The following is a 26,386-nucleotide window of genomic DNA, read 5'->3' as shown; positions in this document are numbered from 1 at the left end:
TAATCTGCACTATAGACCAAATGGACCTAACAGATACAGAACATTTCATCCAATGTTTGCAGAATACACATCCTTTTCCTCAGCAAATGGGTCATTTTTGAGGACAGAATATGTTAGGTCACAAAACAAGTCTTAAAACATTCAAAAAAAACTAAAAATAATATCAAGCATCTTCTCTGATCACAATGGAATAAAACTAGAAATCAGTAAAAAGAGGATTTTGGAAACAATACCAACACATGCAAATTAAACAATACACTCCTGAATGACCCGTGAGTCAATGAAGAAATTTAAAAGGAAATTGAAAAATTTCTTGAAACAAATGATAATTAAAACACAACATACCATAACCTATAGGATACAGCAAAAGCTATGCTAAAAGGAAAGTTTATAGGTATCAGTGCCAACATAAAAAAACAAAAAACTTCAAACAGATAACCTAAAATGCATCTTAAAACAAGAGCAAACCAAACCCAAAATTAGAAGAAATCATACAGATCAGAAGTAAATGAAATTGAAACAAAGAAAATAATACAAATGATCAATTTGAAAAGACAAACAAAATTGACAAACCTTTGGCCAGACAAAAAAAAAGAGAGCTCCAAATAAAATCAGAGATTAAAAAAAAAAAAAGCAGACATTACAATCAACACCACAGAAAGTCAAAGGATCATTAGAGCAACTAATTGCTCTAATTGGAAAATCTAGAATAGATAAATTGCTAGATATAATCTGCCAAGACTAAGCCATGAATAAATCCAAAACCTGAATAGACCAATAACAAGTAACAAGATCAAAGCCATAATAAAAAGTCTCCCAGTAAAGAAAACCCTGGGACCCAATGGCTTCATTGCTGAATTCTACCAAACATTTAAAGATGAACTAATACCAATCCTACTCAAACTACACCAAAAAATAGAGGAGGAGGGAATACTTCTAAACTCATTATATGAAGTATTACCCTGATACTCAAACCAGACAAAGACACATTAAAAAAAGAAAACTACAGGCCAATATCTCTGATGACTGTTGATACAAAAACCCTCAACAAAATACAAGCAAACCAACTTCAACAATACATTAAAAAAGAAATTCATCATGGTCAATTAGGATTTATCCCTGGGATGAAAGGATGGTTCAACATATGCAAATCAACGTGATACATCATATCAGCAGAATGAAGGACAAAAACTGTATGATCATTTCAATCGCTGCAGAAAAAGCACTGGCAAAGTTTGACATCCCTTCATGATTAAAAAAAAAAAACTCTCAACAAATTAAATATAGAAGGAATGTACCTCAACACCCTCAACACAATAAAGGCCATATACGACAAGCCCACAGCTAACATCATACTCAAGGGTGAAAAGTTGAATGCTTTTCCTCTAAGATCTGAAAAAAGACAAGGATCCCCAAACCACTACCATTCAACCCAGTAATAGAAGTCCTAGACACAGCAATTAGTCAAGAGAAAGAAATAAATAGCATCTAAATTGGAAAGGAAAAAATTAAATCGTCACCATTTGCAGATGACATGATCTTATACATAGAAAACCCTAAAGACTCTACCAAAACACCTTTAGAATAAACAAATTTAGTATTAGTAAAGTTGCAGGATACAAAAATCAACATACAATAATCAGTAGCATTTCTATACACTAACAATGAATTATCCAAAAAAGAAACCAGGAAAACAATCCCATTTAAAAATAGCTACCAAAAAACAAAAATAAATAAATACAATCCACACACAAAAAAAACACAAAAACTCTTACGAATAACTTTAACCAAGAAGGTAAAAGAACTCTACACTGAAAACTATAAAATACTGATGAAAGCAACTGAGGAAGATAGAAATACATGGGAAGAATTAATATTATTAAAATGTCCATACTACTCAAAGCAACCTACAGATTTAATGCAATCCCTATCAAAATTCCAATGTCATTTTTCATAGATATAGAAAAAACAATCCTAAAATTTGTATGGAACCACAAAAGACTCCAAATAGCCAAAGCAATCTTGAGCAAAAAACACAAACAAAACCCAAAGCCGGAAGCATCACACTCAATGATTTCAAAATATACTACACAAAGCTATTACAATCAAAATAGGATGGTACTGACATAAAAAACAGAAAATGAAATAAAACAGTGTAGAAATAAACCCACGTGTTTGCAGTCAATTGGTCTTTGACAAAGGTGGCGAAAACACACAATAAGGGACAGTCAGTTCAATAAACGATGCTGGGGAAACTGGATATCCACAAGCATAAGAACAAAATTAGACCTTTATCCCATACCGTATACAAAAATCAAATGAAAATGGGTGAAAGACCTAAATATAAGACCCGAAACCATAAACTAGAAGAGAACATAGGAGGAAAGTTCCTCAACATTGGTGTTGGCAATGATTTTTTGGGTAATACACAAAAAGCTTAGCTACAAAGGTAAAAATAAATGAGACTACCTCAAACTAAAAAGCTTCAGCGCAGCAAAGGAAACAATCAACAAAATAAAAAGGCAACCTACAAAGAAGGAAAAATGTTTGCAAATTAAATATCTGATAAGGGATTAGTATCTAAAATTTAAAGACAAATAATCCAATTTAAAAATGAGCAAAGAAGTTGAACAGACATTTCTCCAAAGACATAAAAATGGTCAATGGGTATATGAAAAGGTACTCAACATCACTAATCATCAGGGAAATGCAAATTAAGTCCACTATATGATATAACCTCACACCCATAAGGATGGCTGCTAGCAAAAAGACAGATGATAATAAATGCTGGTTGAGGGTATGGAGAAAAGGAAACCCTAGCACACTGTTGGTGGAAATGTAGATTGATACAAACATTATACTAAACAGTATGGAAGCTCCTAAAGAAATTTTTAAAAGAACTACCATATGACATAGCAATCCCTCCTCCGGGCATTTACCCAAAGGAGATGCCCAGAGGCATAAAGATATCTGCACTCCCATGTTCACTGAAGCATTATTCACAATAGCTAAGATATGGAAACAACCTAAATGTCCACTGACAGACAATGGACAAAGAAATGTGGTACATATATACACAATGAAATACTATTCAATTTTTTAAAAGGAGATACTGCCATTTGCCACAACACCAACAGACCTAGAGGGCATTATGCTACATGAAATAAGCCAGACACAGAAAGACAAACATTGCGTGATCTCATTTATATGTGGAATATTAGAAAAGAAAAAGAGCTCTAATACGCAGAGATAATGAAACAGTGGATACCACCAGCAGGGGGATGGGGAAAGAGATTATGAGGAGACATAGGTCAAAGGATACAAAATTGTAGATACCTAGGATGATCAAGTTTAGAGAGCTAATATACAGCATGAAGACTGAGATTTTTATTAAGTAAGCAGATTTCAGTTGCTCTTGTCACCAAAAAGGTAACTATAACAGATAATACGTTAATGTGCTTCACTATAGTAACCACTTACTACCTATATGTATCCTATAATATATTACTAACTTCAAATCTACACAATAAAATTTATTATTTTTTAAATAAAGTGTCTGATAGTCTTTACTTCTACCAATTCTTTAGGTTGTAGTTGACACATTTTGCCTTCAGTAAATCATTTAAGACATCATATAGATGTTGGTAACTTCTTCATGGATTATTAGTCTTTAGTATGAACCACAGAAACACTAACAACATAGAATACAGGGATTACTCTTCCATTTGCAGAAAAAATGTAATCATAATTGAGACTTCTCTGAAAGAGAAATTTGTTTTCATTTGCATTTAGTTGAGTTACACTTTCAAATCCTAACCACACAATGAACCTGTGAAGACTAGGTCTTAAAAAGCAAGATATTTACTACATTATTTATTAGAACCAAGATAAATAAAACTCATTATTCTTCACTGCTATTCCATGCCTTTAAAAAAAAAAAAAGCATCTATTTTTAAACTCTGCTTCTCAGATATCTATAATTAAAGAGTTTCTTGGTATATGTTTATATGGTAGGTAGAGACTGAGGAATCAAAATGTCTCATCTCTAATGTTGTTATGCAATTGTAAGGAAGGGAGAGTAAGTAAAGAGACTTTTTTAGAGGAGGAAATAAATTAAATTATCCATTTATTAGAATAAAATAAAGACATCCAGCCAAGGACCTTTCTCTTTTCTCCTGACCTTCTCCATTCCTTGCCACACACATACTAAGAGTGCTATTCCTACCTGATAAACTAAGCAAGTTATATCCTACATATTGACTTTTCCCCTATGTTGAATACATATTAAAACTTAAAAATCTAGGATCTCTTTAAGCATAGTCTATAATACATTTTTTAATATATCAAAAATTTCAAAGGGCCCTTAGACTGAATGCCACAATAACTCAATAACAAATACAAAACAGTTAAAGCTCTGCAGTGCTACCTGTGATGTAGACTGCATGACATGTTTTTAAAAATACAGCAAGCCCCACAAAACATAGCTATAAACAATAAATAGAAAATTATTTTAAATGCATCTCTCAACTAAGGTCTTCCAGTAATACATACAGATTAATGACATGACACTAATATAAAATGTTTTTTAAATATGCTTTTTAAACATATGCAGATTGCTATCAAGACTTAAACACAACCCTTAAATTACTTTAGCCATGGAATGTTTTTGACAGTAGCTTATCAAGACATATCCAATGCTGTAAAACCCGATGCCACTCCTAAGCCAACTCTAGTTATGCAAAATTAATGGAACAGCAACTACAGATGCCACGTAATCATAGAGTAACAAGGCTAGAAGTTACCACCTCAAGGATAAACACAACCTCTTCATCTCACAATTGAAAAAATGAAGTTCAAAGAGATTGACTTCTTCATGATTACCCAGCTAAGGGCCAAGACCTCCATTAATGTCTCTTGATTCTGTAGCTTAGTTCTGCTTCCTCATCAGCACAAGAAAACTAAAGTTGGTTTCTGGTTAAAAATTATTTTTTTAAATCCCCTATAATATCTTTATGAGACTAAATTTTGTTTTTCATTATTTAAATATTTTCTAATTATATTACAAGACAAACTCAGTGCAAAAATGTAAAACATGAAAAGAAATAAAGTTCCAATAATCCTAACACCATATATCACTTTTTTAAGCTTTGAGAAAAAATAAATTTTAGTAAGTTTAATATACTGTAAATCAACATACAGGGGAATACGTTACTAGATAAATTTCTTGTTCTAAAGGTTCCAAATCCCACACGGTATTTATCTACTTTCAAATCAAAACAGGACTTCAGGTTCTAACCACGGTCATGAAACCAGATGTTAAAATCTATTTCTAATATTAATGAAGAAAATATAAATAGAACATTCATGTTTATGGCCATACCAGCCCAAATGTGCCCAATCTCATCTGATCTCAGCAGCAAAGCAGGGTCAGGCGTGGTAGGCTTTAAAAAAAAAAAAAAAAAATTCATTCTTCAGAGAAGCATTAACTGAATGGGGTAGCAGGAGTGCAGATGACACAGTGGTGGCAGCAAGAGTGGAGGAATCCAGAGCAATCACTGCCTCCACACTGGTATAACTGTTCACTCTTTTCTCTATGCTTTTACAATTGATGATCAATAGACCAAACAATTCAAGGAAGCTTTCTTCCTACCTAACAACAAAAATGGTGATATCACAGTAAATGAATTTTGGATAGCCGAGGGTCATTCAAATTTCAACAGATGCAGAATTACAAAATATAATCAAAGAAGGTTATCAATAACAGTATGAATTCCCAGAATGCTTTTTACCAATATGTTTAGAAAAAGACACAGAGAGGGGAAAAAACATCCACAAAATATTCTGAATCTTTAAACAAGTATGACAACAGTTAAAATCAACATGGAGAAAGTACATCATAGAAACAAACTCGGGATCTAGCTTCAAAAATCTCACAATCTAGGAAAAAAGATGGTTAAATTAACAGTCCACTAAGTGTTACATGCTATATGGTGCATATGCAAAATGGCTATGGGGTTGTCCTGCTAGAATTCTTTAGAGCCAAATTTATGAGTCACATTTAGTTCAGGTTAGTGAGGCATAAGTTAGTGAAACGACATAAGTTTCACTACTTATAATTTCATTTTTGACAAAAAATATATTTCTCCATGTTACATATTTCTGCATAATTAAAAATTCTAGTAAAAATTAAATATCCTTTAAAAAGAATTGCCACCACTGAGGATATTCTGCAAACTGTTCCAAAAGTTGAGTTCCAAATATATTTTGAACAAGGATTGGGTCCAGTAAAGTGAGGCACTGATTCTTATAAAGAGGAAAACATTCTATTTGGTTTTATTTTTTAGATAAAGCTTGGTAATTCAGTAGTGCTACCTTACAGGCATATGCTACCTAATGTAACCACTACATAATTCCTGTGTGTCAAAGGGCCTCCCCCACACACACATAAAATTAACTAGTTTTTCTTTTTAATCACAATTTAAAAAGGAAATAACCACAATGACGTGGAACACACTGTGTACAATGTTTATACACATTATACACTCTGAGTTATTTTTATCTAATCATTTGTCTCTTAAAGAACTCTCATTAATTAGTCAGACACGCTTCTTACCCCTGCCCTTGAGGAAATCATGACTCTTTCCCCCCTCAATCGTTGATTTTTCTTTAAATGCCAAATATTCATATTTATTATCATTAGTGTTATTGGCTTCACAGTTTCTGAGTATAAAGAACATTAACAAGTTTCTAATGCCCAAGAACACTCTGGTGCTCTTCTTAGGAACACCTGCCACATTTAAAATGTCAGTGCAGTTTTCATAGATGACACCATTTGCTTAAAAGCAACCAAGTTATTTTCAAGACTGTTAAGTAAATGTCCACTGAGCCCCGCAGTTTCTCTAAATGTGTTACTAGGATTCTGTAACCTATATACTTCAAGAGAATCTGGCACTGTGTTTAAAAACTTCCCCTAAATGCTGAAGTAAAAAATTATTGAGCAATAGGTGGCTTTTCCTTATTAAAAACAACAATTTTCACACTTTTTGCTCTATGCATCTCTACTGGTAAAAAATTAAAATTGTCAGCCGGGCGCGGAGGCTCACACCTGTAATCCCAGTACTTTAGGAGGTCGAGGCGGGTGGATCACGAGGTCAGGAGTTCAAGACCAGTCTGGCCAATACGGTGAAACCCCATCTCTACTAAAAAAATACAAAAATTAGCGGGGCGTGGTGGCACCCACCTGTAGTCCCAGCCCAGGAGGGAGACTGAGGCAGGAGAATTGCTGGAACCCAGGAGGCGGAGGTTGCAGTGAGCCGAGATTGCGCCACTGCACTCCAGCCTGGGAGACAGAGTGAGACTCTATCTCTAAAATAAATAAATAAATAAAATAAAAATAAAAATAAAAATTGTCAGGCATGTTCCCAATATATGTATACTTACTTATAAACTATATGTTCTATTATACTTAAATGCATTACAAATATATGTTATAATGTATTTCAAAAAACCCAGACATTCTTAAAATGAGCAAAAAACCTCTAAATAGTATTTTCTTCCTATCTCCCAGTGGATGATCTTGTGCATACCCTGGTATGCACATAATCCCCCCACGCTTTAGTTTCGTCTGTCTTACTGTGGTAAGAATCACATAAAATTTACCTTTTTAACCATTTTAAAGTATATAATCCAGTGGCACTTAGTACATTCACAATGTTGTGCAGCCATCACCATTATCCAGTTCCAAAACATTTTCATCACCCCAAAAGGAAATCCTATACACATTATGCAGGTAGTCCTCATCCTACCCTTCCCTGATACCCTGGGTAACCATTCATCTGCTGTCAGTCTCTATCAATTTGCCTCTTCTGATTATTTCATATAAATAGAAACATATATGACGTATTGTGTCTGGTTTCTTTCATTAGTACAATGGTTTCAAGATTCATTCATATGGTAGCTTCATTCCTTTTTACAGTTGAATACCATTCCATTGTATTGATATACCTTGTTTTGTGTATCCATTCATCAGCTGATGGACACTTGAACTGTTTCTACCTTTTGGCTACTGTGAATTGTGCTGCTGTGAACATCTGTGTACAAGTTCGTGTTTAAACACCTATCTTTCATTATTTGGAGTATACATCTAAAAGTGGAATTGCTGAGCCAGGTGTGGTGGCTCATGCCTGTAATCCCAGCACTTTGGGAGGCCCAGGTGGGTGAATCATTTGAGGTCAGGCATTGGAGACCAGCCAAGCCAACATGTGAAACCCTGTCTCTACTGAAAAAAAAAAAAAAAAAAATAGCCAGGTGTGGTGACAAGCACCTGTACTCCCAGCTACTTGGGAGGCTGAGGCAGGAGAATCACTTGAACCCAGAAGGCGGAGGTTGCAGTGAAACAAGACTGCACCACTGCACTCCAGCCTGGGTGACAGAGCAAAACTCCATCTCAAAAAATTATATAAATAAATGTGGAATTGCTGAATCATATGATAATTCTATGTTTAACTTATTGAGGAACCACCAAACTGTTATCCACAGTGGGTGCGCCATTTTACCCTGCCACTAGCAATGTATTAGTGTTTCCATATCTCATTTTATAAACAATTAATTGACCAAGAATACAATTTTACCCAAAAAAACTAAATGGTCTATAATGGGCATGTTTTGGCAGCCTACCAACCTGCCCACATACCTTTTTGCTGGAAGATATACCCTTGCTCTAGAAGAGTAGACCAATGCAGCCTTTTTTTTTTTTTTTTTTTTTGGTCCAGTAATCCCACCCCTGACAATTGATAATTCGGCCAGGGATGGACTGACCAAGGAAGCCAATCTATTGGATAGTCAATGAGAACCAGGTTCTCTTTAGAGACTGTGACGAGGCTCTGGGAATAAAATGTCATACAAAGTTGGGATCACGACAAGCACAGTAGGAAGCCAATGCCATCTGCAAAATGAAATTTCAGGGGAAAGGAAGAAAGTGTGCAAAAAACATTAATAAGAAAAACTAGCCTGTACTGTACAAAGACAAGCAGTGGTGAGAGAGTATATATAATCTTGAATACTGACAGGTTCTAATTTCATGAGGCCTGCCTCAAATTTGTTTTCTGATCATGAGTATTCGTAAGATTGTTTGCTATCATTTATTTAAAATAAACCCCTTGGTTGTTTGAGATACTCTGAGTGAATTTCTGATTCCTGCAACAAGCTCCAAACAAGTTCTGATTACCTTAACTTTATTGTCCTTGTTAGTTTTAAATAGCTTAAAGAAGTTATTTACTAGTCAGTGAATTTAAGTAACTTGTACAGGAAATTTTAAAACAATCTGTCAGTGTTTTTTAATCACATTATTATAGCCTTCAAAAAACGGTCTTTTTCCCCTGAAGATGCAAAGATTCCTATGGGAACAGACCTTAAAAGATGACCTTTTCAATTTATCCCTAGGTTCTGCTTTCTAAATATATGCCACAGAATTCTTGAGTTTTCTCTCTTAAAATAGAAAGCTAAATCCAACTACATTACAGCTAACAGAATAAAAATTTCACAGTCATCTAGAAAAAAACCCCTGACAACCAGTCAGATCAAGATTCCCTTGATATTTCCCTACTCCAGAATTTTAGATTACCCATTCTATGAAACAATCCACTGTAAAATCTAAAATGTTTACCTCTTATTCTAGTATTACAAATACATAAACGTTTCATATAACAGAGACAAGTTAGTAACTTCTAGTTAAAAACTAATACTGTAACAAACAACATACCTCAAATATAGCCCAAACTACATGTATGTTAAACTATATGTAGGCTATCATTTCATAGTAACTCCAAAGACACAGCACATGTCATTTTAAATTAATTCTAGCATCTACTCAAAATTATGAGTTTTTACAGAGAAAGTTGAGTACTATCCTCTACTGAAAATCTTTAATAGAACAGACACACATAAAAGGCAAGGACACACATTTTCTTTCAAGTCCTTCAATTCAGCAAAGACAATCACAATCAAATTCTTAACCACTCTGTAGGCTTCTAATGCCTACTGGCAAAACTCTAGATTGTAAAATTATATTTACAATCATATAAAACATTCTGATAATACCAAACATAAATTTATTTTATAATACAATGACTTCTCTTTGGGAGTCTGGTATTTTTTTTTTTTTTTTTTTTTTTTTTGAGACGGAGTCTCGCTCTGACGCCCAGGCTGGAGTGCAGTGGCACGAGCTCGGCTCACTGCAAGCTCTGCCTCCCAGGTTTGCGCCATTCTCCTGCCTCAGCCTCCCAAGTAGCTGGGACTACAGGCGCCCGCCACCACGCCTGGCTAACTTTTTGTATTTTTAGCAGAGACAGGGTTTCACTGTGTTAGCCAGGATGGTCTCGATCTCCTGACCTCGTGATCCGCCCGCCTCGGCCTCCCAAGGTGCTGGGATTACAAGCGTGAGCCACCGCACCCGGCCTGGGAGTCTGGTATTATTAAAAACTGAACTTACATTTCTTATATGACCATGTAAAAACATGATTTTACCACTAGGGTAACAAACTCAGACAACTCATCTGTAAACATGAGACTCCTCTTATGTGTCTCCGCATAGCTGAGTTAAATGAACCATATGAATGATGATATTGCATATTTATCTTTTCTTTTGAAAATTTGAATGTTAAAAAAATCACTAACGCTATATAAAATTCAGAATCTTGAAAGTCAAATAATGGTATTTAAATTTTTCTACTATGAAAAGCATGCTAAATTTTTCTCTGACATTTTCAAAGCAGGATAATGCTTGAAATTTCACCACCGATACATCAACCAACCAGACAGACATGATTCCCTCAAAGAGCTTATGGTCTCTTGTACACATTTACAGGCAATTATAACTACAACACAGCACACAAGGAGCAACTAATAATCAGTCCTGAAGATAAGAAAGATTTCTCAGAGAATATGATGTCTAAATTGAGAAAGGCTTTGTAGAAGTAGCACAATAACCAAGAAAACAGGGAAAAGATAGAGCAGGCAGTTAGGCATACGAAGAGGGCCTAGAGTGAGAGAACATAATTAAGGAACTAAGGAAATCAAGATTCAATTGGAATAGAATGTAGAGTGAGAGGCAGAGAGTAAAAGACATGTTTAAAAATCATGCGATGATTCATTTTAAAGAGTCGATTTTATTCTAAGACATTTACTCCAGCTACAGTATAAGAGTTCATTGGCAAAGTAAACTAGCACCACAGAAAGCAAATAAGGAAGTACGTTAAGTAATCCAGAAAAGAGATGACAGTGGCCTACATTAGAAAGAAAGAAAGAAAGAAAGAAAGAAAGAAAGAAAGAAAGAAAGAAAGAAAGAAAGAAAGAAAGAAAGAAAGAAAGAAAGAAAGAAAGAAAGAAAAGAAGGAAACTGAGTTGAATCAGTAAGAACAGTAAGAGAGGAAGGTGTAGTAAACAAGTAGTTGAATATTTTGCTTTTTCTGGATTGGGCAAGTAAAAGACTCCACCAAATTAAGGAAAAAAATGTGAATATTCAGTATGAGTATGAAAGAAGCAGTAAGTTCAGTTTCAGACATGTTCCATTGGGTATACTATGGGACATGGAAATGCAGCTATCTACTAAATGGTCTGATACTCAAGAATAATCTAAGCTGGTGATAGGCATTTCAAAATTCATCAGTATATAGATAGTAATTTCAGCCACTGCAGTGAGTGGGAACACCCAGAGAGAGGATGCAAAGGACGAACAAAGCCAGTAACTGAAGCCTAAGCAGTGCCAAAAGTAAGGGCAAGAACACAGAAAGAAGTGAATCCAAAACCATGTATATAATACACTAATTTTAACTACAGAAATCAAAATAAAGGTTTTTCGTAGAAACAAAAGCTTAGCATCATACTGCCAGTGAAAAATAATTGGAAGGCAGTTGTAGAGTTCCTCAAATCTAGCCCAATCACCTTGATTTGGTAAATAATTTAAAAATAAAGTTTAACAATATAGTGAGATTCTAGATCTAAATAATATAAGCATCTTGAAAATAAAAACATTATCTAGTTATAATTAGTGTCTCAAAAAAACACTACTGGCCAGGCACAGTGGCTCATAACTGTAATCCCAAGACTTTGGGAAGATCACTTGACACCCAAAGTTCGTGACCAGCCTGGGCAACACAGAAGGAGCCTGTCTCTACAAAAAAAATTAAATAAAATTAGAAGGCTGAGGCAGGAGGATCACTTGAGCCCAGGAGTTCAAGGCTGCAGTGAGCCATGATTGTGTCACTGCACTTGAGCCTGGGTGACACAGTGAGACCCTCCCTTTAAAAAAAAACATCCAGCGAAGAAAGAGTTTGGGAAACAATTTAAGAAATAAAAATTAAAATTTAAGTTAAAAGAAAAAAAGTCCAGGCATGGTGCCTCACACCTGTAATCCCAGCACTTTGGGAGGCCAAGGTGGGCGGATGGCTTGAGCCCAGGAGTTTGAGACCCACCTGGGCAACATGGCAAAACCCCATCTCTACAAGAAAATATAAAAATTAGCCACATGTGGTGGTGAGCACCTGTAGTCCCAGCTGCTTGGGAGGCCAAGACAGGAGGATTTCCTGTGCCCAGGAAATCAAGGCTGCAGTAAGGCATGATCACACCACTGTACTCCAGCCTAGGGAACAGAGCGAGACCCTGTCTCGAAAAACTATAAATAAAATAATGATAAAATAAAAGAAAAAAGAATATACTTCTAGTTTTTATTGTAATCTTATCTCACATCTTACACTTTTTCAATCTCACATCTTACATGTTAAGACAGTAACATGATCCTTCCCTCCAACTAAAAGTTTAAGCATAATCTTAATTATGTTTTGAGAATCTTTAGTTAAAATATATGAATGCGTTAATAACTGAAGGGTCGGGTGTGCTGGCTTATGCCTGTAATCCCAACACTTTGTGAGGCCAAGGAAGGAGGCCAGGAGTTCAAAACTAGCCTGGGCAACATAGTGACACCTTGTCTCAACAAAAAAAAAAAAAAAAAAAAAAATTTAGCCAGGTGTGGTGGCACACACCTGTAGTCCCAGCTACTCGGGCAGCTGAGGTGGGAGGATTGCTTGAGCCAGAGGGGCTGAGGCTGCAATGAGCCTAGACTGTGCCAGTGCACTACAACCTGGGTGACAGAGTGATAACCTGTCTCAAAAGAAACAAAACAAAACAAACAAAATAAACTAAAAGGAATGATAATGTAAAACAAGTGAAAAATAGCAAAAAAAAAAAAAAAAAAAAAACCTGAATCAAATTTTTCCAACACAAATGGTAAAAATTAAAGTACAAGGAAAAATAGATTTCTCCAAAATACTTTACATTTAAATTTATTTAAAAAGAAAACCACTTACTAGAAACTGGATTGAAAAAGAACATATTCACCATGGCTTTATTAAAATATTATACAGCAAATCTGGTACAACAAAAATCCTTGAAATATCTATGAAAAATAGCTAACAAATACATGATTCCTTAGACTCTTAGAATTACCATTTCAAATCTAGTAAAAAAGTTTCACATCTTTTTGTATGTCACCTTCTCTCTTTTACCCATCCTCATGAACTTTATCTCACCAGTAACCTAATTTTTCTGTTCCAACCTCAGCAATACCTAATCATAACTAAAACAAGTAGGTAAAAGTTACCGTCATTCTTCAATTAAAATTCCTACTGTTCCAATTTCTGACTTCAATTTCTTTAAAAAAAGAAGTTGCTGAAACTATTTTTTAAGGTATAAGTAAAAGCTCGCACACAGTAATCCCCAGATAATCAAATGGCAGGCTTGGGGCTTGGGGTTGAGTATTATAGAAAGAAAACATACCCAGTGCATACTAAAATTGCATCAGAGACATCCACTTACAGTCATAACAGAGTTAACTGACACGGAATGGCCATCCTGCCATCCACAACTACAAAACTGGAGAAAATATACAAATAATAACTATTTCCAAACATTAGACAACAGACAACATGTAACTGTGATCTGTGAGAGAGCGCAAACAAATGAAATAAGCCCTATTATCACCCTCTCTTTCTACTTGGAAGTACTGTCAGTACTATAGAACAGGGAGGTGTGTGGCTGAGCAGACAGAACAGTTTGGGGAAGCTGAAGCGGCTAGAATTTGTGGGACGGAGTATCAAAAAGGAAGAAGCAACACAGAAAGACAGACAATGCTATCTGCATAGAGGTCCTCTTGAGTCTGGCTGAATATAATGCTGCACACACATAAGATGAGACTCCACAAACCAAGCAAAGAACAACTACCAAGGAGCTGTATAAAGAACAACTAACAGTGTCCTCAAAAGGCTAGAAACATTCAGGATTCTATCAACCATAGTAAATTACCTCTTTAAACAAGATATCACTAAGGCCATACTATAGAAGGCTAACCGAGATCTAGAGAACAGGCTACTCTGTACTTCCCCTAATAAAGGTAAGCATAAGCCTTAACAGGACCAAGTTTATCCCCAAATTAACTGCCTGGCAGAACAAATGTCAACATTTTTTAAGAAAAGAAAACAAAATCCTGACCCTCAGCAACATATGTACAATGTCTATAATCCAATTCCCAAGATTAGTAGACATGTGAAAATTCAATCATAGCACACCACAGAAAATCTTGCCTGAGAGGGTCCTGCATGAATTATTAGTCTCCTCTGGCCACATTCAGATTTTCCCTATGTTAAAATCAGAGAATAAAGAGACAAACAAAAGCAGCTTTCCACAGTAAAAGAAATAAAAGTTAAACAAACAAAAAGACTCCACTGAAAAGTGACACCAAAAAAAAGAGAGAAGTAGATCACAACACAGATCTTCCCATTTATTACTATACATTATAATATCTGATAACATGAAACAACACAAAAAATAGCATATATGGTATACTCTTCTTACTAATATGTAAAAACACAACATTCCTAAGCCTACTTCTGAAATAATAAAAAGTAAATATATTGGTCTCTACTCCCAGTTCTGCGCATAGAGCTCCTAAAACTCTTGTAAATAGGGACGCTAGAAAAATCTTTGTTCCTAATAGTTGGTCTTTGATCCCAGTTCCTGACACAAAAAAGAGCTCCTAAGATCTCTACAATTTCCTGAGTGACAGGAGTGCCTGACACAGAGTTCCTGAATCCCTTAGAATTTCCTGGATGATAGGAGACCCTTTTGTTCTAATAAAGTCACTCTGGGTGGAGTCCTGGGTGGAGGATGGTCATTACAAAGAGCAAGCCATCATTACAACTTACAAGCCCCAACCCTTGTGTGCTCTGGGGAGGTTAGAGGAGCTGGAGACTGAGTTAATAATCATGCATGCCTGAGAAATGAAGCTCCATTTTGAAAAACCCCTAAAAGACAAAGTTTAGAGGGCTACTAGATTGGTAAACACACCTACGAGCTATGAGGGTTGCCGACCCAAACTCCACAGGAAAAAAAGCTTCTGTGCCTGGGACCCTTCCAGACCTTGCTGTACATACCTCTTCATCTGACTCTTCATTTGGATCCTTTGAAATATCCTTTGTAATTAATCAGCCATAATAAGTAAATTGTTTTCCTGAGGTCTGTGAGCCACTCTAGCAAATTATCGAATCTGAGGAGGGTGTGGTGGGACCCTCCAATTTGTAGCCAAGTCAGACAGAAACTGTGGGTAACCTGATGACCTCCCATTTGTGATTGGCTTCTGAAGTGGGAGGCAGTCTTGTAGGATGGAGACCTTAACCTGTGGAATCTGCACTAACTCCAGTTAGTGTCAGAATATTGAATGGAATCCTAGGTTATTCAACTGAGTCAGAGAATTGGTCAGTGGGAAAAACCACCACAAATCTGGTCACAGAAGTGTTGAGTGTGAGTGGAGAGAAAACAGTTGAGGTTTCCTATACATCTAGTGTCAGAAGTGAAGTACTGAGACAGAGTGAGTATAGAAGGAAAAAAGTTGGGTTTTTTCTGTAGGCTTATATAAAAAATTACCAAAATTAAGTTTCTGCAACTAAAAGCTAAGCTTCAATTAGCATCAAAATTGTAGATAAATAATTGTTTTAGATGGGGTTTATTGCTAAGTGAGTCTTTCTTATCATATATAAGGAAACAATTATTGTTTCTCTATTCGGAATTTAGATCTGGTAACTTACATGAAACACAGCCCCCAAACCGGAAAGCATACAAACAAGAAAACACAATCAAACATCCCACACACTAACACATATTCATTCAAAGATAAACTCCCCAATGTATCAATCACTAAAGAATCATGAGACATAATTCTGACAAGTGTTATTCTGATATCCAAGTTCAGAGAAAACTAAAAGCAGTCAATTAGAAGGAAAGTCTGTTACTAAAGGAAGGTGACTCATGAAAGCCAACAAAAATGAAGAAAACAATAAAAAGTCACAGAACTTAGAAAAGAACATAGAAAAGAAACAGATTATAAGAACACAAAAAACCAAGTAGCCCAAAATCATTTACCACAGGGAAAAAAGAGACCTATTCTGGCAATGATGCCAGAAAAGTATTACTTCATAACCTCTGTCAAAAAGATGAACCTAAATCAAAAAGAAAAGTTTAAGCCAGGCATGGTGGCTCACACCTGTAATCCCAGCACTTTGGGAGGCTGGGCGGGGGGGGGGGGGGGGGGGGGGGGGGGGGCGGATCACTTGAGGTCAGGAGTTCAAGACCAGCCTGGCCAACATGGTGAAACTCTGTCTCTACTAAAAAAACAAAAAAATACAAAGACTAGCCGGGTGTGGTGGCACATGTCTGTAATTCCAGCTACTCAGGAGGCTGAGGCAGGAGAATCACTTGAATCTGGGAGGCAGAGGTTGCAGTGAGCTGAGATGGCACCACTGCACTCCAGCCTGGGTGACAGAGTGAGACCCTGTCTCAAAAAGAAGAAAAGAAAAGAAAAGGCTAAATTATACTTGGGTACAAATATACTTGGATTACAGCAGAGAATCACTTTTAGATACCATCTACAGTAGTTGAAACAAAAGAAGTTGGTATTCAAAGGAAAAAGCAAAAAATTCACTTAATGTTTTGATCAGTCAATGGCTTACTCTACTTACAAGCAAAAATTACATATTTTAGAGCAGCAGTCCCCAACCTTTTTGGCACTGGGAAATAGTTTCATGAAGGACAATTTTTTCCACAGACTGGATGATGGGGGGGTCAGGAGGGGTGGTTTCAGGATGATTCAAGCACATTACATTTACTGTGTACTTTATTTCTATTATTCTTATTATTCCATTGTAATATCTAATGAAATAATTATACAACTCACCATAATGTAGAATCAGTGGGAGCCCTAAGCTTGTTTTCCTGCAACTAGATGATCTCATCTGGGGGTGACAGGAGACAGTGACAGATCATCAGGCATTAGATTCTCATACGGAGCGTGCGACCTAGATCCCTCACACACACGGTTCACAATAGAGTTCGTGCTCCTATGAGAATCTAATTTCACTGCTGATCTGACAGGAGGTGCACCTCAGGGAGGAGCAGCTGTAAATATAGATGCAGCTTTGCTTGCTTGTCCGCTGCTCACCTCCTGGTGTGCAGCCCGGTTCCTAACAGGCCACAGACTGGTTGGGGACCCCTGTTTTAGAAAGCTACCTCTCTCTTCCCATCAGTCTTTGTGCCAGACCAGAGGGGTAAATTCGGCTATTATCCTACAGCCTTTTCTGGTGAGTTGAGAAGGTACACCAAGCATGAGTTTTCCTTAGTAATCTTTGACTTTAATATACCTACCGCATTCTAAAATACCCCAGAGTATTATTTTCAAATTATCCAAATCCTCTATTTGAAATCAAGCTACAGCCATAGTTTTATTTCACCAGTTTATTCTTCACAAATAAGATGTTCTTTAAAATAGTGAACATGAAAGTATTTCATTCAATAAATAAAGCAAATTACTTACCTATAATGCTGATTCTGTAGCAAATAAAAATCAGATAATCATGACTACAATTATAGAACTTAACCTCAGGGTAAAGAATTCCTGACAAATGAGTCCCCAAGATCTGCTCCATGAGAGTTCTCAACATGTCCCAAAAGTCCATGAAGTAAGTCGTCACTGGATGAGGTAACCAAGTATAGTTCAAACTAGTAATTAAAAGATAGAAGTTTGATCCTATTTAGTAATTCATTATGTTACTTTAAATTAATAATCTAAAACTCTTAATTACGAGTTAGGAAATGGGGACTGTATAATGGTGCCTCCTGTCTACTTTCAAACTGTCATGATAGTCAAATGAGAAACTAATGAAATTGCTTTGCAAATTACGAAGCACAATACAAATGTAAAATTATCTTATTCAGGGCAGGATGACTCCTCTAGTGATTTTTAAGCAAGATCCTGGAGTTTTTCTGGCCCCTTGAAAGAAATTACTTTGACCAACAGTAAAAGTAGACTCTCAATAAGTAAATCTCCAAGAACTGATTAAGATTTTCTCTATGCAGCTTCCAAAATTGATGAAAATATCAAATGTCTGTTTAATCAACTATGAAATAAACATGGTGCAATAGAAGGACATATAATTATTTACTATCATTAACGTTTTCCAAAAACCAAGTTTAACACTACAATTCTTAGAAACTCTTTAACATGGCTTGAAAATAATATTCTCACCTGCAGAGTACCTAAGCAACACTCTTAGATGAGCAATAACTATCTTACAGGTTCATTATCTAGAAACTTAAGAACTGGTATAAATGTTAGCAATCTGTTATCAATGAGTTAATCTTTGTAAGATCTCAAGAATCTAGAATCCCTATATTTGACTTTTCACCCCCTTATCTGTTCATGAAATGTTATAATACCAAAGATCCTTAAATGAAGATACCCAGGGTCTTTCAAACACAAATTTATTTAAGTAATGTTGCACAATGATAATTCAGAGGCAGCTGACCAAAGCACATTTTCATTTAGAAGTTTATTTTCCAGTGATTATGTTTTGAATTGGAAAAAGTGCTCTGAACATTAAAATCTAAGACCTAAAATCTTCCACACTTGTGCTTTCTAGAGCCAGACCTTCAAAATTTAGAGATTTGTTTCAGTGCTCCTGATTCAAACATTAGCAAGAGGTCAATTCCCAAACAGAAAGGGCAATCACAGTTAAGTAAATAATCTCATTCAGTGAGGCTATTTAAGCCTAGAAAGAAGTCATTAGGTACTGTATTATCTACCACTTTAACAGATTCTATCAACCCTGAAGATCAAAGAGCTTTCAGATAAAGAATACTTCTTTTGATCCTCCACCCCTAATCTTTCAGAAGGCATGTCTAATAAAATAATCCACAGACGGAATCTTGCCAGAAAAAAAGATATTCTCTGGTCCCTTTCTCACAGTGGGGTTCTCCATTTGGAAAAATAAATATATAAAAGCACACTGTGGATTTATGCGCTAGAGAAGAGGGATGGCATCTAGAGAGGCATCAAGCTAGTACCCAGAACATCCACAGATTTGTTTCCCTGGTCTATTGCCTAATTTACCATAAATCACATCTAAGACTAAGACTCTACACAATACTTTTGCAAACATTTACAAGTGATCAGATGACCTTATATGGGATATCTTCGCACATAAGACAGATAAACTATAAGCCGAACACTAGGATAGAAGGCTGTTGATCATTGTTAGCTTAGAGGAAAAGTTTCAACTAGAATAACACAGAGTTATGTCCTCCTGGCTCTAGACAAAGAATTATGCCATGCTCAGTATTTTTCTATTAACAACTTACTTTTAAAACTGGCTATCAAGAAGTATTCGTTCCCTACTGGTAGAGATATTCATATTTAGGCTGGGCAATGCTCAGCCTCGGTTTCAAAAAGCAATTACCTGGAGAACGTTTCTAGCATAGGGAGAATAATGAAGAGAAGTAACATTTGACAAGGTATGTACATATGTGTGTATAGCAGGATAATAAACCATCTCCTTCAAGTGCCTTTTTTTAAAACCCAAGTGCTTTTTAACATCATTTTCAAACTGCCAGAAATTTACTTGAGACTTGAAAGCACTAGACAGGTGTCATGATGCTATTTTTAGCAATGGCAACTTGGATTAAAAAGAGCCAACATTATATCCAACCATCTCTTGGCTCTAGACAATGAAGGTATGGGGGAGAAAAGAGAGACTTTACTGAAAGAGATTAGATCTGACATGATCAAACACCCTCTCCCAATTTTCCTTAAATTAGCTCTGAGATGCTAATCATGATACTCCATCTCATTTCTGATTTGCTTCCTTTGAAAAAAAGAAAAAAGAGAAAAGTTTCAAAAGTGCGATCCTGGCCAGGTAAAGTGGTTCATGCCTGTAATCCCAGCACTTTGGAAGGCCAAGGCGGGCAGATCGCTTGAGCCCAGGAGTTCAAGATCAGCCTGGACAACATGGCGAACCCCTGTCTCAACTAAAATTACAAAAAATTAGACAGGTGTGATGGCGTGCACCTGTAGTCCCAGCAGCAACTTGGGAGGCTGAGGTGGGAGGATAACCTAAGCCTGGGAGGTCAAAGATGCAGTGAGCCATGACTATGCCACTGCACTCCAGCCCAGGTGGTAGAGTGAGACCCTGTCTCCAAAACAAAAAAACAAACAAAAAAAAGTGCTATCCTTCAAAAGATCTGGAGCAAGGCAAAAAAGCAAGAATCAGTAATTTTTTCCCCAGTGTCACCCAATGAGGTATTAATTCGAAAACACTGTTCTAACAAAGCAACTAGCATCCAAATTCCAAAGGACTCTCTATATCTTAAGGAACGCATGAAAAATAAACATATAAAAGCACACTATATAAAATGTATAAAAGCACCAATTAAGCTGTATTGTTCTCATCCTCAAAGGGTTATGAATGTGGAATATCAATGTTATGACTGTATCTTTAGAAAACTGTTTTATGTGAACATCATCCTTCAGAATTATTATCAGGCAATCTCTTACACAAAGTAATACTTAGTGAATTACTAGAAAAAAAATTTCCACAATCAATAACAAGTCAAGACTAAAACAATAAAAAGCAAAGAACAGAACTAACATATATCATTTTATAAAAATCCACATTTCTTTAGTTTTTGGTATTTTCCTAAGACATATGCTCTCCTTCCCTGCACTGCAGATAAACAGGTCTACTTCTAAAAACTGATACTAGGCCAGGTGCAGTGGCTCATGCCTATACTCAATACTTTGGAAGGCTGAGGTGGGAGGATCAGTCGAGCCCAGGAGATTAAGACCAGCCTGGGCACCATGGCGAAAACCTGCCTCTACAAAATACAAAAAAATATTAGCTAGGAGTGGTGGCATGTGCCTGTAGTCCCAGCTACTTGGGAGGCTGAGATGGGAGGATTGCTTGAGCCCCAGGAAGTCAAGGTTGCAGTGAGCCATGATTGCACCTCTGTACTCCAGCCTGGGCAACGGAGTGAGATGCTGTCTCAAAAAAAAAAAAAAAAAAAAACTGACAGTATATATGAACAGTAGAACTCAACTTATTTCTAATACAAAAAAAACTTCATTTATGAGTTGTTTTGTATCTAAAACTGGACTTCAAATATTCCAAATACTCGAGACTCCTAACATTTTCACAAAATTGTAAAATGCTCGGATGACATGAACTATCAAATACAATATTAAGATAGTATTTCAAAAGAGAGCAGAAGAAAACTTTTCAGAAGAGAGGCATATGCTGAAAGACCACTGTATTACCACATACAAATCTAAACTATCTACAATGCATGGCAAAAATAATATTATGTCCCACAACCAGGATTTGATACTTTGATCTGACACATACCAGGGTCTGGCAATTGTCACAACAAAACCATTAGAAATGTTCCTCAAATCAAAGTATTTATGTACAGTCTATATAATCTGATTGTGATATTAATTCAAAAGCCTACCCTGTAGCAATAAAGGTAATTAACTTATTACATAAGTCTGTCTTTTATTGTTGCTAATCATGATATTTATGATGAGCACTGTGTGTTATAGTTCCTTTCAGGATTATCTAGACATAGTAAGCTCCAAATCTTTTGTGTTATGGCCCCGAATACTTTATAGGAAATCTAAGCAAGTAATATTGTGAAAAATTTGGATACAGAATTCTTTATTTACAACAGTGACTTAGCAAAGGTTGAGAGCTGGTAATATTTTAAGATACAGTCTTCCTTTATATTTAGTATCAGGAAAAGCTATGTCAAATGTTTTATGAAACTATCCAGTAGACTAACCCATGCTAATTACAATATACTGTCATACTGTTAATAGTAATATCCACTTCTCTAAGTCACAAAAGTCAAAGATGATGCATAAAGCACATTTTTTAATAAAAAATTTTAATTGGGAATTAAATGTAAGTAACTAAGATAAAAGTAGATGTCAAGCCTGCCAGACTTCACATATCTGGATGATGTCTAAGCACTCATCAATTATCCTATGCTATCTAGAACTATAAATCAAAGCATACTGTGGTAACTCAATGTGTTTCCATTGTATAAATTAACTACAAATGATATAAAACATATTAAAAAAACAAAAACACTAACTGGAAAGACCATGTTGTCATAGAACACATGTGTAAAGTTGAGTTTAAGTCTTTTTTTAGAGTTTTTCTAAGAGTTGAGAAAATCATGTTAAACCTAAAATTTTAGTGAAAACATTAATTTTGGCTGTAATAAAAACACTATGAATAGACATTTATGAATAGATACTGAAAAACTTGGGGAATAATAAACAAAGCAGAATTCATGGTTACCATATTTACACATACTCTTTGTTGTGTTTCAGTGCCACATGATCTGATTCAAAGTAATAAACATCAGGATCATCATCTTCCTCTTCTGTAATGTGCTGACTGGCACTCTCTTTGGCAGATGGCAAATGTCCAATATTGAGTCTTGCCTCTGAGGGTGGTTTACTTACTCCTTCACTTCCATTATTTTGAGAGTCACAACATATCCCTTTTTCATTCTGAGAAATTTCACCAGGATTTGTAGGAGACTGACTTACATTATCACTAACAGTTGCATTTGTTTCATTAGGACTAAGATTATTCTCCTCAAATTGTCCATTTTCTCTGTAAGGAGAACCGTTTTTAGTGGGACTACCTCTGGTAGGGGCTGCCCTTCGTGGTGAGGTTCTCAGAGTATAACGATGTTCTTGAGGTTCTGATAAAGACATCATTTGAGCTGAAACACAGTCTAGAACAGAAGATGGTTCAGGTTCTCCGGAGGCTGGCATACTCTCAAGACTTGTATCCAGGTTGTTACTGGTGTTTTCTTTACACTGCTCTTTTGAGGCACTGCTATCTCCCACCACATCTACTTCCTCCTCAGAATCCCTTAAAGATGACTGAGTTTCAGAAAAGGGCCCTGTAGCTGGCTCAGTAGTCAGCTGATTAACATGTTCCACAGGCAAGCAGGCAGTTACTATTTTGTGGTCCTCCAACTTGACCTGCACTTGTGAATTTGTGCAAGGCACGTTATGGTCTATATAACTGTCCTCCTTCCTACTATCAAGGAACATTGAAGTTTGGGTATCCGTATCCCCATTTTCAGCTACTGATTTTTCCTGTAACACATAGGAACCAATGCTATTTTGTTTAGTGTTCCCATCAGGCTGACAGTCATCACAGTTTATAACAGCTGAATCACTGTCATCAACACCATTGACAGCCAAATAGCCTGTGATTTCTTCAACTACTGCAGAATTAAGTGGCCCTTCCTCACTGACATTCACCTTTTTAATTTCCCTTTTCTCACAATCATCCAGTATAAGACATCGACAAGCTCGTTTAGTCCCTTGAAAATCTGCATCATTGTCCACTACTGTACTCCTCTGTTCTACTGACTCCTTGTCTGATTTTATAGGAGAATCTTCTTCTGAACTGTTTGGTGCTTCAGATCTAAGACAACGCTTAATTCTTTTTAAAACTGGTGAAACAGGTTCTGTTTGCCTTCTCTCACAATTTTCTATAGCCTGCCTTTCTATGTTATCCTTTTCTGAAGAAGAAAGTCCTCTTTTCCTAGGGCTTACCCATGATTCTCGGGTACTCTGCTGTTTTAAATCAGTGGTTCTCCCATTATTACTTCCTTTCTGAATTGGCACGGGCTCTGATCTCTTCTTTGGTGATCTTGATCGTACTTGAGAATTAGAAGAGATTTCTTCAGGATGCGCAATGCTACGATTCCTTAAAGTTCTACCACAAAAAGATTCATCCAAGCCGTTTAACCCCACTGTTGATCTTGTAACACGAGTAGATCGGGAAGCAGCCATACTATGGCAAGTCCCTACAATACGGTCATCATGATCCACTCATTGGGAAACCTTCAAAAATGTAAACAAAATAATGAGAAAAAGGTAATAGTTAATATACCTAGAACGAAAGTATAAAGCTATAACTTTTTAATCCAAGTATACGTGGACGTTATAGTCTATAACTATCTATATAACTGCCAATATTAAATTATGTGATAAAAATTCTTTAACATTTCCAATAATTATATAAATTATAGCTAACAAGCACACAGTACGTAATATGTTCCATGAGTCTTTCTATATGCTTTATATACATTAACTCACTTAAGTCTCACAGCAACTCAGATAGGTGCTACCATCATCCCTACTTCACGAATGAGATTAAAGCACACTCTGAGTAATCTATCCAAGGTCACAACTCTAGTAAGTAGCAAGGCAGAGCTCTAGAGACCATAACCGCCTCACTGTGTATCTGCCTCTCAGATAGGCATAAAATACCCAGAAGAGATCTATCCTAAAGATGTGATTTCATTTTGGTCATTAAAATAATAATCTTCAGCCGGGCGCAGTGGCTCACGCCTGTAATCCTAGCACTTTGGGAGGCTGAGGCGGGAGGATCACGAGGTCAAGAGTTCAAGACCAGCCTGACCAACATGGTGAAACGCTGTCTCTACTAAAAATACAAAAATTAGCCAGGTGTGGTGGCACACGCCTGTAATCCCAGATACTCAGGAGGCTGAGGCAGGAAAATTACTTGAACCTGGGAGGCAGAGGTTGCAGTGAGCCGAGATCATGCCACTGCACTCCAGCTTGGGCGACAGAGCGAGACTTTGTCTCAAAAAAATAAATAAATAAAATAAATAAATAAAATAATAATCTTGAACTTACATAGCAGCTATCTTTCAAAAAAACTATTCCAATCATTTCTCGTGTTCTTTCAAAATGTTCCTGGTATATAGAAAGGCAGGCTTTTCTCTTTTTAATTTACTTTTGCTAAAATGAGTTTCAGATCAAATCCCTTAATAACTAATAATCTGGCATCCAAAAATTTTTTATTGCAGTATAATTTTTCGTAACTAAATAGACAAAGATCACAATGCTAGCTTGTGTTGGCTAAGAACAAAACAAAGCAAACCCAAGCCTTCCTAGTCTCTAGAAATAAAGCCATAAATTAGCAAGTGAAAGGTAGTGTTCCAAAGACCAGAAAAGAAAATGGGGAAGAAGCCTCTGAAGCAAATACTTACATTTAAGAAATCGAGACTACTCCTATAATCCCACCCTTTCCTTCTTTGAACTCCTGTGTACAGCATATGCCAGTGCCAGTTTTAATGTGTGGTTTGGGAGATGAGCAGGTATTCTGGTGTGGATGCTCAAGGTTTACATGACAGAAATGTAAGGGATATAGAAAAATGCCTTGATTGATCCATTTGGGTAAACTAGTGATTTGGTGGTATTTTCCAGAGGCTCCCCCATCAAGCAGAATAAAGGAGCTGTTAATATTTGAAGTCTCTATTCCCCCACTCCTCTTCTGTTTAGTTTTCACAAGGTACCCTGTCATTTTATTTCCTAACTTTGAAAGAGATGCAGGATGATTAGTTAGAGAAAGAGGCCAGTGGTGGCAATAGTGCAAAGTTTCACAGTCCCTTCCTCCTGCCTTTGGTCATCAACAGTCTCCCTTCTCATGTAAACCTCCAAATGCCATTCTGACTCCTACCCCTAAAAATCAAACACAATTTCTCCTTGCTTCAACTAGAACTATCTAATAGTGGAAAGTTTGGAAGAATTACAGAAGACACAGCAACATGCTACCACATATAAAACAGAAACACTACAGGAAATAATCTCCCTGTTCCTGCCTGCTGACAAGTGAATTAAGTGAGAAAGTGCCCTGTAAAATATTTAAGTTGGCTGAGTTTAGTGTTGTCTCAGAGTATGGCATACTTTTAAACTTTTAATTAACAATTTTTTAAAATCTTGTAATCACAAAACTAGCCCTGGGATTAAAGCATGGTTATTTGTTCTAGAGAATTTCATAGCAACCAAGTGAACAATAAGTACGAGACACCAATCAGAACTTAGAAACACATTTCTTACAGTAGTAAACTTTTACTGTTTTGGGGATTCATTAAAAGAACTGCTGACATTTAA

General features: G+C 36.3%; 1 protein-coding gene across 6 annotated transcripts in view; it reads right to left on the bottom strand.

The window, feature by feature from the left end:
* The window catches only part of ZZZ3 (zinc finger ZZ-type containing 3), a 142,164-nt gene that overhangs the window by 69,512 nt on the left and 46,266 nt on the right, over positions 1-26,386 (bottom strand). For all 6 annotated transcript variants that reach the window (XR_009213704.1, XM_032155535.2, XM_032155543.2 and 3 more), the window contains one exon: positions 22,752-24,307. Coding sequence is in view for 5 of the 6 variants with exons in the window: in XM_032155535.2 (XP_032011426.1) it covers positions 22,752-24,256 (1,505 nt within the window). In the remaining variant the exon portion in view is untranslated. The remainder of the gene's footprint in view (positions 1-22,751; positions 24,308-26,386) is intronic.

The sequence above is a fragment of the Hylobates moloch genome, unplaced genomic scaffold (genome assembly GCF_009828535.3).
Source record: "Hylobates moloch isolate HMO894 unplaced genomic scaffold, HMol_V3 SCAFFOLD_5, whole genome shotgun sequence".
NCBI classification, from domain to species: domain Eukaryota; kingdom Metazoa; phylum Chordata; class Mammalia; order Primates; family Hylobatidae; genus Hylobates; species Hylobates moloch.
This window is presented reverse-complemented; position numbering and strand designations above follow the sequence as displayed.